This window comes from Rhinichthys klamathensis, unplaced genomic scaffold (assembly GCF_029890125.1).
Source record: "Rhinichthys klamathensis goyatoka isolate OS25496 unplaced genomic scaffold, OSU_Roscu_1.1 h1tg000010l_1, whole genome shotgun sequence".
Taxonomy (NCBI): Eukaryota; Metazoa; Chordata; class Actinopteri; order Cypriniformes; family Leuciscidae; genus Rhinichthys; species Rhinichthys klamathensis.
The window spans coordinates 326,460-339,977 of NW_026606563.1; the positions used below are offsets into that span (position 1 = coordinate 326,460).

Sequence of the window (13,518 nt, forward strand, 5' to 3'; positions counted from 1 at the left end):
TTGCTACTCTTTTCCCTTCATAATTTACCTTCATACTGGGCTGGCTTCTTCTTCAGCTCTGACTTCGCGTGCAGGCGCCGTGCACGAGCGCAAAAACAAACAGAACCCACCCCTGTCGGTGATTGGTTGGAACACTGTTTATTTTGGTTTTGACTGGTGGTTGTACCCACTTGTTTTTGTGTGCAGATCTCAGAGCCTAGGCTGCCTACAGAGACGCGGTTTTTTGACGGCCTGCTTATGGGGCGGGCAGCTAGCGGATCGTTAGGAAAGATTAGATGAATGTGATCATTTATGTTTGGGCCTGAAATCACTGATACAACCTTTAAATGATTATTAGGCTGCATAGATTAGGTCAGCCGGAACCGGGAACACTTCCTATAACACATGATGTACTCGTTACATCTTAAGAAGAATGGCATCTATATTGTATTGAACTGGATAAATATTGTGAATGTTCTGATCCAATCTGACTTCTGACCTGTAATGTTGCCTGAATCATAATCATACACTGTTCGCTCGTTGGCCAGAGGAGAACTGGCCCCCGACTGAGCCTGGGTTCTCCAAAGGTGTTTTTCTGTCACTGATGGAGTTTTGGTGCCTTGCCACTGTCGCCTTTGCTTTTGGCTGGCTTAGTTGGGGACATTTAATTATTCAACAATATTTTTGATCTACCTTACTTCAGGTGGACGATGACGCAATTTTCTTCCAGAAACAAACTTGTATTATTTTCATGTTATCACTGTGAAGCTGCTTTGATACAATCTGTATTGTAAAAAGCGCTATATAAATAAAAGTGACTTGACTTGACTTTTTTATTGTTTATAAAGTGAAAATGAGAGTAAACCAACTTTGAGCTTTCAGAGTAATTTTAATACATTTAAATGTATTCATTAGCAGACACTTTTCAACAATAATAGGCTATATGCATACACAAGTTTTAAAATAAGACATTATACATGTTTATCTAGGCCTACTAAAATAATTTTGACAGCTGACAACATTAAATAAATAAACCTTAAAACATCAACAAATGGAATTCTACATATTACATCTTAAAATGACTAGAAAACTGCTCTTATACTGGCATTAAATTGTAAAGACGAGCTGACACTCATCGATGTGGATCTGAGACGCTGAAGTCAGGTGTCGTTCATCAGTGATGCTCATGTTCAGATGATCAGATCTATATCAGCTCATGCTTCTCCTGACAGCTTCAGTTTCTCCTGATTCAGAAGTCCCGAGAGTCCGTAATCTGCAGGATTGGGTGATGTGTTGGGGGTTTCCACCAATCACAAGCCTGTATTAAAGAGCCTCTGAAGAAAACCTTCAGCACGAGATACCGTTAGGATCAGGATGGTTAGTCTTTCATTTGGCCGTCTTTCAGAAAATTTGGTATACTTGTTTTACAAATATATCCATTTTCATAAAGGTATAGCGTTCAGATTTGACAGGAATCTGACCTGGCATCCATGTTTTTTATTAGAACAGGAGTTGTGTACATTATCGATCTGACCAATGGCTTAATTAGGAGTTTCTCAAATAATTCTAAATGCCGGAAGAAGAAGAATAGGAAGAGGAAGAAGAAAAATAGTAAACAATAGGGTTATAGGAAAACAATAGTGCCCTGAAAATCCCCCAATGCTGAGGAGGACTCAAGCCTTGAAGCCTCATAAAAAGACACATGCCGTGTCCAAATACACACACTTGTGGTCTTGGCCACTTGAGAGCGCGTGCATGCGACAGGAGGAAGTGTGCAAGACTGTCCCATAGTGCAGTGCTCTTAATGCACACTAAACCCGTATTCGAGGCTAAGCGTAAACACTTGCATTTTTTGCAAGACTATAAAGGTGATGATACACAGCAGGGCAACTTTCTGAGCAATGTTGCTGTCAACGGGCAACCAGATGAGACACGGCCCACGGCCGATCTAAATGATCCAGATAGCATTGCCCAGCAACATTGCTCAAAAAGTTGCCCTGTATCATCACCTTAAATGTGTGTCCCATCGAGTAATCAAAAGTTTTCCACACACCAGTCTTTACGCCTACTTGAACACTTCGGAGAAATACGTCATGCAAGTAGACAAGTGGTCAAGTGCAAAGTGAAAAGTTTGTGTATTTGGACAAGGCAACAGACTCACTAGGAGAGAAGCGCACTGAGACTCGAGGGAAGGAACCGAGAAATGAGACGCGGCCCCAGAATGAACGATGACACCGCAGCAGCACTTCTTCCTCCGCTCCACCGGGTGTCAGTGCGCTCGTCAGTGTGTGTGTGAGTGTGTTTGTGAGTGTGTGTGAGTGAACGGAGAAGAACGCAGACACTTCACCGGGGCTGAGTTAGGAAACGTGGCCTTAACGAGTCGAGCGGATCTCAATGAGAAACACACTCAGCTGTGAGACACACACACTCAGCTGTGAGACACACACACTCAGTTTTCTACTCTCAGCGCAGACTGATATCTAGGGTCTCTGAAGGCGCAGATCATGGCTGATGTGGAGCAGAGCGCGCCGGGGCCGGACGGGTCCAGTAACGCGTCTGACGCGGTGAACGGGACCGCGGGCCGCTTCGTGTCCAGCGCCGAGGGCACAGCTCTGGCGTACGGGAGTCTGCTGCTCATGGCCCTGCTGCCCATCTTCTTCGGGGCCCTGCGCTCCGTGGGCTGCTCCAAAGGCAAGGTAACGTTACTGAGACCCTATCCCTGTCAAATGATGTCTGGAGACAGACAGTGGAAAAGCATGAATATTTAAATCTGTACACTATCAACATGAGCTGATGCTCTATGCAGACATGAGTTTAGTGCGTTGGAGTCATTTGAAGAGTCAGAGGTGATGCTGATGATTTACAGGCCTGTTATAGTGCCATATGTCACCCAGTTTCACATTCATAATCGCATCCACTGATGCCTTATGTGTGCTTAGGCCTAACAGTTACTGGGAATTTTGTTATTTACTTGCCAGGTTGCCAGTGTAATTATGTCGTTTCATCCAAACCTGTATGATTACTCTGATCCTTCTATAGCATAGAGAGATAAACACGGCTTTAACTTTTTCAGGTGGGTACTATACAGTATTCGGGTAAGAAATACTACAGAAATTAAGTAATCAAATGTAAATTAAAACTGCCTTCATTGGAAAAATTAAATACAGATTAATGCTTAAAATTAGTTACAAAAGTTATTTAGTCAAGAGCAGATAGTGATTTTTTCTTTGTCTTTTGTTCTTTGATTACATGACAGACAGCAGACAGCATAAAAACAGAATATTAGACTGTTGCCACTTTAAGAGCTCATGCACAGATCCAATATACTGTTACACAACGTGTTATCTTTCTCAACTAATTAGGTTACAAAAATGACTGTTTAACTGAATACTTGACAAGACAAATTCAAATTTTGTGTATATTTGACCTAGGGCTGTTATGATTCCTCAAGTTCTCAATTTTTAAAAATCCTTGAATAATTGTGTCGAGTAGCGGCAAATACTGCTGTCTGTCTGTCACGGAACTGGCGTATTCCATTGACGAGAATCTATGAACCGCATTATTACTGCGTTTTCTGGCTGCACGATATTAAAACCATTTAAAAATCATACCATAGCATAGTGTAATTGTGAATTCACAAAGACTGCGATTACATTAAAACAAATATCTGTGCTGTGAGTTTAATATAGCCTATATATGCTCTTAATTTAAATGAATTACATGCGTGCAGGTTATGTGCATCTTTTTTACAATAACATGCATTTGGTGAAGCATATAAAGTCTGACGCGTTTTGTGTTTCATGGCGTTTCATGTTGCACTGTTGTCATGCGTGGAGCGCGTCTCAAACTCCATCTCTGCATGATTTAATTTCAACAGAGTTGTAAGCTAAATCATTTATAAACCTAGGAGAATACATCAATACAGCTTCCTAAATATGCTAACTGTTCATTGCAATTTCAAAATAAAATTTTAAACCCTCGCTCTGAGGTTGCATGTTTTGGTGTCCACATGTTCTTGTTGAAGAAATGACAGTGGCTGTAGAATTTCTAATTGCCTAATATTAAGTGGACATTTTAATGAAATGTCGTTTGGCCAAAAACACTGATTTGAACAAGGCCGTTGGCATTTGTTATAATACCTAATGGACAGAGGTTGATTGTTAGTATTATGTATATTACATTATGTATTTTAGCAGTGTTGTTCAATAAAACCATATGATTACTTGCTTTTGATACTTTATTTGAACCAATTATAATTGCCTCATTGTTATTAAATGTATTTTAAGCCAATTTTAAAGGCTATTGTTCGCCTTAGGTCTATTTTTTTTTACCACAAAAAAATTATCCGATTAATCATCAAAATAATGGGCCGATTACCAAAATAGTCGCTCTTGTGCGCTCCACTTAATAGAGATCAGAGGTGCGCTCGCTTTTGGTGTGAGTGCGAAACCTGTGGGAATTAGTACAATTATGCGCAATACAAGCGAGTGTGTGTCACTTAACCGTCGGAGAGAAGAGAGCGAGAACGTGCAGCTGACGTTATTGCCTGTGCCGCGGGCAACAAGCACGAGAATGAACCTCATTGGTTCTTGCAGAAGCTCAAACGTGCTGCGTAACACGAGAATGAACCTCATTGGTTCTTGCAGAAGCTCAAACGTGCTGCGTAACACGAGAATGAACCTCATTGGTTCTTGCTGAAGCTCACACGTGCTGCATAACACGAGAATGAACCCCATTGGCTCTTGCTGAAGCACAAACGTGCTGCGTAACACGAGAATGAACCTCATTGGTTCTTGCTGAAGCTCACACGTGCTGCATAACACGAGAATGAACCTCATTGGTTCTTGCAGAAGCTCAAACGTGCTGCGTAACACGAGAATGAACCTCATTGGTTCTTGCTGAAGCTCAAACGTGCTGCATAACACGAGAATGAACCCCATTGGTTCTTGCTGAAGCACAAACGTGCTGCGTAACACGAGAATGAACCCCATTGGTTCTTGCTGAAGCACAAACGTGCTGCGTAACACGAGAATGAACCTCATTGGTTCTTGCTGAAGCACAAACGTGATGCGTAACACGAGAATGAACCTCATTGGTTCTTGCTGAAGCACAAACGTGCTGCGTAACACGAGAATGAGCCTCATTGGTTCTTGCTGAAGCACAAACGTGCTGCGTAACACGAGGATGAACCTCATTGGTTCTTGCTGAAGCTCACACGTGCTGCATAACACGAGAATGAACCCCATTGGCTCTTGCTGAAGCACAAACGTGCTGCGTAACACGAGGATGAACCTCATTGGTTCTTGCAGAAGCTCAAACGTGCTGCGTAACACGAGAATGAACCTCATTGGTTCTTGCTGAAGCTCACACGTGCTGCATAACACGAGAATGAACCCCATTGGCTCTTGCTGAAGCACAAACGTGCTGCGTAACACGAGAATGAACCTCATTGGTTCTTGCTGAAGCACAAACGTGCTGCGTAACACGAGAATGAGCCTCATTGGTTCTTGCTGAAGCACAAACGTGCTGCGTAACACGAGGATGAACCTCATTGGTTCTTGCTGAAGCACAAACGTGCTGCGTAACACGAGGATGAACCTCATTGGTTCTTGCTGAAGCACAAACGTGCTGCGTAACACGAGAATGAACCCCATTGGTTCTTGCTGAAGCTCAAACGTGCTGCGTAACACGAGAATGAACCTCATTGGTTCTTGCTGAAGCTCAAACGTGCTGCGTAACACGAGAATGAACCTCATTGGTTCTTGCTGAAGCTCAAACGTGCTGCGTAACACGAGAATGAACCTCATTGGTTCTTGCTGAAGCACAAACGTGCTGCATAACACGAGAATGAACCTCATTGGTTCTTGCAGAAGCTCAAACGTGCTGCGTAACACGAGAATGAACCTCATTGGTTCTTGCTGAAGCACAAACGTGCTGCGTAACACGAGAATGAACCTCATTGGTTCTTGCAGAAGCTCAAACGTGCTGCGTAACACGAGAATGAACCTCATTGGTTCTTGCTGAAGCTCAAACGTGCTGCGTAACACGAGAATGAACCTCATTGGTTCTTGCAGAAGCTCAAACGTGCTGCGTAACACGAGAATGAACCTCATTGGTTCTTGCAGAAGCTCAAACGTGCTGCGTAACACGAGAATGAACCTCATTGGTTCTTGCAGAATCTCAAACGTGCTGCGTAACACGAGAATGAACCTCATTGGTTCTTGCAGAAGCTCAAACGTGCTGCGTAACACGAGAATGAACCTCATTGGTTCTTGCAGAAGCTCAAACGTGCTGCGTAACACGAGAATGAACCTCATTGGTTCTTGCTGAAGCTCAAACGTGCTGCGTAACACGAGAATGAACCTCATTGGTTCTTGCAGAAGCTCAAACGTGCTGCGTAACACGAGAATGAACCTCATTGGTTCTTGCAGAAGCTCAAACGTGCTGCGTAACACGAGAATGAACCTCATTGGTTCTTGCAGAATCTCAAACGTGCTGCGTAACACGAGAATGAACCCCATTGGTTCTTGCAGAAGCTCAAACGTGCTGCGTAACACGAGAATGAACCTCATTGGTTCTTGCTGAATCTCAAACGTGCTGCGTAACACGAGAATGAACCCCATTGGTTCTTGCAGAAGCTCAAACGTGCTGCGTAACACGAGAATGAACCTCATTGGTTCTTGCTGAAGCTCAAACGTGCTGCGTAACACGAGAATGAACCTCATTGGTTCTTGCTGAAGCTCAAACGTGCTGCGTAACACGAGAATGAACCTCATTGGTTCTTGCAGAAGCTCAAACGTGCTGCGTAACACGAGAATGAACCTCATTGGTTCTTGCTGAATCTCAAACGTGCTGCGTAACACGAGAATGAACCTCATTGGTTCTTGCAGAATCTCAAACGTGCTGCGTAACACGAGAATGAACCCCATTGGTTCTTGCAGAAGCTCAAACGTGCTGCGTAACACGAGAATGAACCTCATTGGTTCTTGCTGAAGCACAAACGTGCTGCGTAACACGAGGATGAACCTCATTGGTTCTTGCTGAAGCACAAACGTGCTGCGTAACACGAGAATGAACCTCATTGGTTCTTGCGGAAGCTCAAACGTGCTGCGTAACACGAGAATTAACCTCATTGGTTCTTGCTGAAGCTCAAACGTGCTGCGTAACACGAGAATGATCCTCATTGGTTCTTGCTGAAGCTCAAACGTGATGCGTAACACGAGAATGAACCTCATTGGTTCTTGCTGAAGCACAAACGTGCTGCGTAACACGAGAATGAACCCCATTGGTTCTTGCGGAAGCTCAAACGTGCTGCGTAACACGAGAATGAACCTCATTGGTTCTTGCTGAAGCTCAAACGTGATGCGTAACACGAGAATGAACCCCATTGGTTCTTGCTGAAGCTCAAACGTGCTGCGTAACACGAGAATTAACCTCATTGGTTCTTGCGGAAGCTCAAACGTGATGCGTAACACGAGAATGATCCTCATTGGTTCTTGCTGAAGCTCAAACGTGCTGCGTAACACGAGAATGAACCTCATTGGTTCTTGCTGAAGCTCAAACGTGCTGCGTAACACGAGAATGAACCTCATTGGTTCTTGCAGAAGCTCAAACGTGCTGCGTAACACGAGAATGAACCTCATTGGTTCTTGCTGAAGCACAAACGTGCTGCGTAACACGAGAATGAACCTCATTGGTTCTTGCAGAAGCTCAAACGTGCTGCGTAACACGAGAATGAACCTCATTGGTTCTTGCTGAAGCACAAACGTGCTGCGTTACACGAGAATGAACCTCATTGGTTCTTGCAGAAGCTCAAACGTGCTGCGTAACACGAGAATGAACCTCATTGGTTCTTGCAGAATCTCAAACGTGCTGCGTAACACGAGAATGAACCCCATTGGTTCTTGCAGAAGCTCAAACGTGCTGCGTAACACGAGAATGAACCTCATTGGTTCTTGCTGAAGCACAAACGTGCTGCGTAACACGAGAATGAACCTCATTGGTTCTTGCTGAAGCTCAAACGTGCTGCGTAACACGAGAATGAACCTCATTGGTTCTTGCTGAAGCTCAAACGTGCTGCGTAACACGAGAATGATCCTCATTGGTTCTTGCTGAAGCTCAAACGTGCTGCGTAACACGAGAATGAACCTCATTGGTTCTTGCTGAAGCTCAAACGTGCTGCGTAACACGAGAATGATCCTCATTGGTTCTTGCTGAAGCTCAAACGTGATGCGTAACACGAGAATGATCCTCATTGGTTCTTGCTGAAGCTCAAACGTGCTGCGTAACACGAGAATGATCCTCATTGGTTCTTGCTGAAGCTCAAACGTGATGCGTAACACGAGAATGAACCTCATTGGTTCTTGCTGAAGCACAAACGTGCTGCGTAACACGAGAATGAACCCCATTGGTTCTTGCAGAAGCTCAAACGTGCTGCGTAACACGAGAATGAACCTCATTGGTTCTTGCTGAAGCTCAAACGTGATGCGTAACACGAGAATGAACCCCATTGGTTCTTGCTGAAGCTCAAACGTGCTGCGTAACACGAGAATTAACCTCATTGGTTCTTGCGGAAGCTCAAACGTGATGCGTAACACGAGAATGATCCTCATTGGTTCTTGCTGAAGCTCAAACGTGCTGCGTAACACGAGAATGAACCTCATTGGTTCTTGCTGAAGCTCAAACGTGCTGCGTAACACGAGAATGAACCCCATTGGCTCTTGCTGAAGCTCAAACGTGCTGCGTAACACGAGAATGAACCTCATTGGTTCTTGCTGAAGCTCAAACGTGCTGCGTAACACGAGAATGAACCCCATTGGCTCTTGCTGAAGCTCAAACGTGCTGCGTAACACGAGAATGAACCTCATTGGTTCTTGCTGAAGCTCAAACGTGCTGCGTTACACGAGAATGAACCTCATTGGTTCTTGCTGAAGCTCAAACGTGCTGCGTTACACGAGAATGAACCTCATTGGTTCTTGCTGAAGCTCAAACGTGCTGCGTAACACGAGAATGAACCTCATTGGTTCTTGCTGAAGCTCAAACGTGCTGCGTAACACGAGAATGAACCTCATTGGTTCTTGCTGAAGCTCAAACGTGCTGCGTAACACGAGAATGAACCTCATTGGTTCTTGCTGAAGCTCAAACGTGCTGCGTAACATGAGAATGAACCTCATTGGTTCTTGCTGAAGCTCAAACGTGCTGCGTAACACGAGAATGAACCTCATTGGTTCTTGCTGAAGCTCAAACGTGCTGCGTAACACGAGAAAGAACCTCATTGTTTCTTGCAGAAGCTCAAACGTGCTGCGTAACACGAGAATGAACCTCATTGGTTCTTGCTGAAGCTCAAACGTGCTGCGTAACACGAGAATGAACCTCATTGGTTCTTGCTGAAGCTCAAACGTGCTGCGTAACACGAGAATGAACCTCATTGGTTCTTGCTGAAGCTCAAACGTGCTGCGTAACACGAGAATGAACCTCATTGGTTCTTGCTGAAGCTCAAACGTGCTGCGTAACACGAGAATGAACCTCATTGGTTCTTGCTGAAGCTCAAACGTGCTGCGTAACACGAGAAAGAACCTCATTGTTTCTTGCAGAAGCTCAAACGTGCTGCGTAACACGAGAATGAACCTCATTGGTTCTTGCTGAAGCTCAAACGTGCTGCGTAACACGAGAATGAACCTCATTGGTTCTTGCTGAAGCTCAAACGTGCTGCGTAACACGAGAATGAACCTCATTGGTTCTTGCTGAAGCTCAAACGTGCTGCGTAACACGAGAAAGAACCTCATTGTTTCTTGCAGAAGCTCAAACGTGCTGCGTAACACGAGAAAGAACCTCATTGTTTCTTGCAGAAGCTCAAACGTGCTGCGTTACACGAGAATGAACCTCATTGGTTCTTGCTGAAGCTCAAACGTGCTGCGTAACACGAGAATGAACCTCATTGGTTCTTGCTGAAGCTCAAACGTGCTGCGTAACACGAGAATGAACCTCATTGGTTCTTGCAGAAGCTCAAACGTGCTGCGTAACACGAGAATGAACCTCATTGGTTCTTGCTGAAGCTCAAACGTGCTGCGTAACACGAGAATGAACCTCATTGGTTCTTGCTGAAGCTCAAACGTGCTGCGTAACACGAGAATGAACCTCATTGGTTCTTGCTGAAGCTCACACGTGCTGCGTAACACGAGAATGAACCTCATTGGTTCTTGCAGAAGCTCAAACGTGCTGCGTAACACGAGAATGAACCTCATTGGTTCTTGCAGAAGCTCAAACGTGCTGCGTAACACGAGAATGAACCTCATTGGTTCTTGCTGAAGCTCAAACGTGCTGCGTAACACGAGAATGAACCTCATTGGTTCTTGCAGAAGCTCAAACGTGCTGCGTAACACGAGAATGAACCTCATTGGTTCTTGCAGAAGCTCAAACGTGCTGCGTAACACGAGAATGAACCTAATTGGTTCTTGCAGAAGCTCAAACGTGCTGCGTAACACGAGAATGATCCTCATTGGCTCTTGCTGAAGCTCAAACGTGCTGCGTAACACGAGAATGAACCTCATTGGTTCTTGCAGAAGCTCAAACGTGCTGCGTAACACGAGAATGAACCTCATTGGTTCTTGCAGAAGCTCAAACGTGCTGCGTAACACGAGAATGAACCTCATTGGCTCTTGCTGAAGCTCAAACGTGCTGCGTAACACGAGAATGAACCTCATTGGTTCTTGCAGAAGCTCAAACGTGCTGCGTAACACGAGAATGAACCTCATTGGTTCTTGCAGAAGCTCAAACGTGCTGCGTAACACGAGAATGAACCTCATTGGCTCTTGCTGAAGCTCAAACGTGCTGCGTAACACGAGAATGAACCTCATTGGTTCTTGCAGAAGCTCAAACGTGCTGCGTAACACGAGAATGAACCTCATTGGTTCTTGCTGAAGCTCAAACGTGCTGCGTAACACGAGAATGAACCTCATTGGTTCTTGCAGAAGCTCAAACGTGCTGCGTAACACGAGAATGAACCTCATTGGTTCTTGCAGAAGCTCAAACGTGCTGCGTAACACGAGAATGAACCTCATTGGCTCTTGCTGAAGCTCAAACGTGCTGCGTAACACGAGAATGAACCTCATTGGTTCTTGCAGAAGCTCAAACGTGCTGCGTAACACGAGAATGAACCTCATTGGTTCTTGCAGAAGCTCAAACGTGCTGCGTAACACGAGAATGAACCTCATTGGCTCTTGCTGAAGCTCAAACGTGCTGCGTAACACGAGAATGAACCTCATTGGTTCTTGCTGAAGCTCAAACGTGCTGCGTAACACGAGAATGAACCTCATTGGCTCTTGCTGAAGCTCAAACGTGCTGCGTAACACGAGAATGAACCTCATTGGTTCTTGCTGAAGCTCAAACGTGCTGCGTAACACGAGAATGAACCTCATTGGTTCTTGCTGAAGCTCAAACGTGCTGCGTAACACGAGAATGAACCTCATTGGCTCTCATAAGTTTTTATAATAATAATGTTATAATACATTTATAATGGCATAATTCTGTTTCTACTCCTTTTTTAAATATAAACGTTTAAACGGTGGCTGTCAGAAACATGATGGATTAAATATAATGAATATGCAATGGTGCATATTCATTTAGCAAAATACTCTAGAGTTTATTTTTCTAGCTGACTGAGTTTATGGTCACTGAACGGCTTTCTGAGGTAAATATAACATTGTGACATTGTTTACAAGCTGTTTTATTGACGTCTTTCCGTGTTGAAACACTGCTTGACTGATCACATGATACAGATTTCAGTCATTTGTACTGTATCTTTCAATATTTCATTCATGTTTATTTCATGCTGTTACTACAGTAGTAGAGCAGAACAGATGATCATGTGCTGCCTGAACTGAGGCGCCACACATCAGAGACACAAACACATTTGAGTGAATTTCATTATAAAACTAACAGAATTACAAAGCTGAGACTTTGTGTCATATCAGAAGTAGCAAAGCTTATTGCGATTCATTCGATGGGAGGAGCTACAATGTTCTGTTCATTCATCAACTGAAAATAGCAAAGACTGAAAGACCGATTCGATATCGGTTCATAAAAATAATGAAGAATTGTTGAAAATTGAGATCTACATTTTTAACCCAGACCTATAAAGTACTATGAATAGAGTTTGTCCCGTTATCTGGCATGAAATTTAGTCAGTGAGGCAGCGTGAGAGCATGAGTCTGAAAGCGTGAGTCTCACACCACACGTGTTTCGGCAACCCTGATTATAATTTCATTTTAATTCAAAGCATAAGCAAGTTGCAGAAGTGTTTGACCGCGTTTAGGTTTTATTGCAAGACCCTGATAAGAGTAACTCTTTTAACACTGAATCTAAACATAATTGCTTTAATGTACAGGGTTCCCACGGGTCCTTGAAATCCTGAAAGCGTGTGAAAAAAATTCAAGGCCCTGGAAAGTTTTGGAAAGTAAACCCACATAGAAACAGGTCCTTGAAAGTGCTTGAAGTTTATTTTGTGCAAGAAGTTTTCTGGAAAAAATTCCATATTATTCCCTCCGTTCGGATGAAAGTGTATTTCGCCAACACTTCGTGGCCTATGCACACTAGCTAGCTTGATTTACGTTAGTTACGTGCATTTATGCGTTACGTTAAGTGTTTCCCGCGTGAGGTGCTTTGTGTTGTACGTTGCCATGACGTTCACGCTCGCATGAAACCACTACGATGGATCCTCAACGTTTGTTGCTGAACACAACGTGTGTGTCCCCACATTAAGTCCTGAATTTGAGGGTATTGGACCTGGAAAGTCCTTGAATTCGAAGTTAACCAAAGTGTGGGAACCCTGTATATATTAGCGACAGAACTTCCCATACATCCAAAGCCGTGTGTGTGTGTTAGGGTCACCCCGGACTATATTTTCCTAGTCTACTAGCACGATATTAATTTAGTTTCTTAAATATACAGTATAGGCCTACTGGGGGAGTGGGATTTGTTTCAGGGCTGAGAAAGAATATTATATGTAACATTGTTCTACATTACAGAGAAAAACTGAACCATAATAATGGGCCTTTAAAATATAAATTAGACATGCGCCTAATAATAGCACACATTTATCTAGGTTAGCGTGTGAGTGAGCGGCGATGTAAAGCGGCTAATATTAGGCTACTACTGGGAAGTGTCACATAAGCCATGCTTGAGGTCGAGAATGATGGCCCGACATCATCGTCATCATCATCATCACATGGTCCATCCGAGTGTGGGCCGCCTGCGCTGAGGTCATGTTAAAAACATGTCTGATATCATGCTTTATGTGTATAAATTGTGTGCATATTCCCAAACTCTCTGTCAGTGTGAACTCTCTATGGGTTCTGTGATTGTCATATTTCTAAAATTATATATAAAAGCATGTCTGTCTTAAAGTAAAAATGATGATTAACACGTCTTTGGAATGGAATTATAACAAGCACTTTTGGTGTCTTCGTCATATTTAATTTCATTTAAAAGCAACAGAAGTTAAATGCCGTCCAGTTCATTAGCGTCACCGTACGCGAGTGT

The 13,518-nt window shown here is 43.7% G+C and overlaps 2 protein-coding genes across 3 annotated transcripts in view; one reads left to right on the forward strand and one right to left on the reverse strand.

The window, feature by feature from the left end:
• The window catches only part of gp9 (glycoprotein IX (platelet)), a 158,444-nt gene that overhangs the window by 143,188 nt on the left and 1,738 nt on the right, over positions 1 to 13,518 (reverse strand). The gene's annotated exons all lie outside the window — the stretch shown is intronic.
• The window catches only part of hm13 (histocompatibility (minor) 13), a 39,106-nt gene continuing 27,867 nt past the window's right edge, over positions 2,280 to 13,518 (forward strand). The window contains exon 1 of one of the 2 annotated variants that reach the window (XM_056261215.1): positions 2,280 to 2,675. In XM_056261215.1, coding sequence (XP_056117190.1) covers positions 2,484 to 2,675 — 192 coding nt within the window. In that variant the 5' untranslated portion in view covers positions 2,280 to 2,483. The remainder of the gene's footprint in view (positions 2,676 to 13,518) is intronic. The other variant, XM_056261223.1, reaches the window with a different exon arrangement.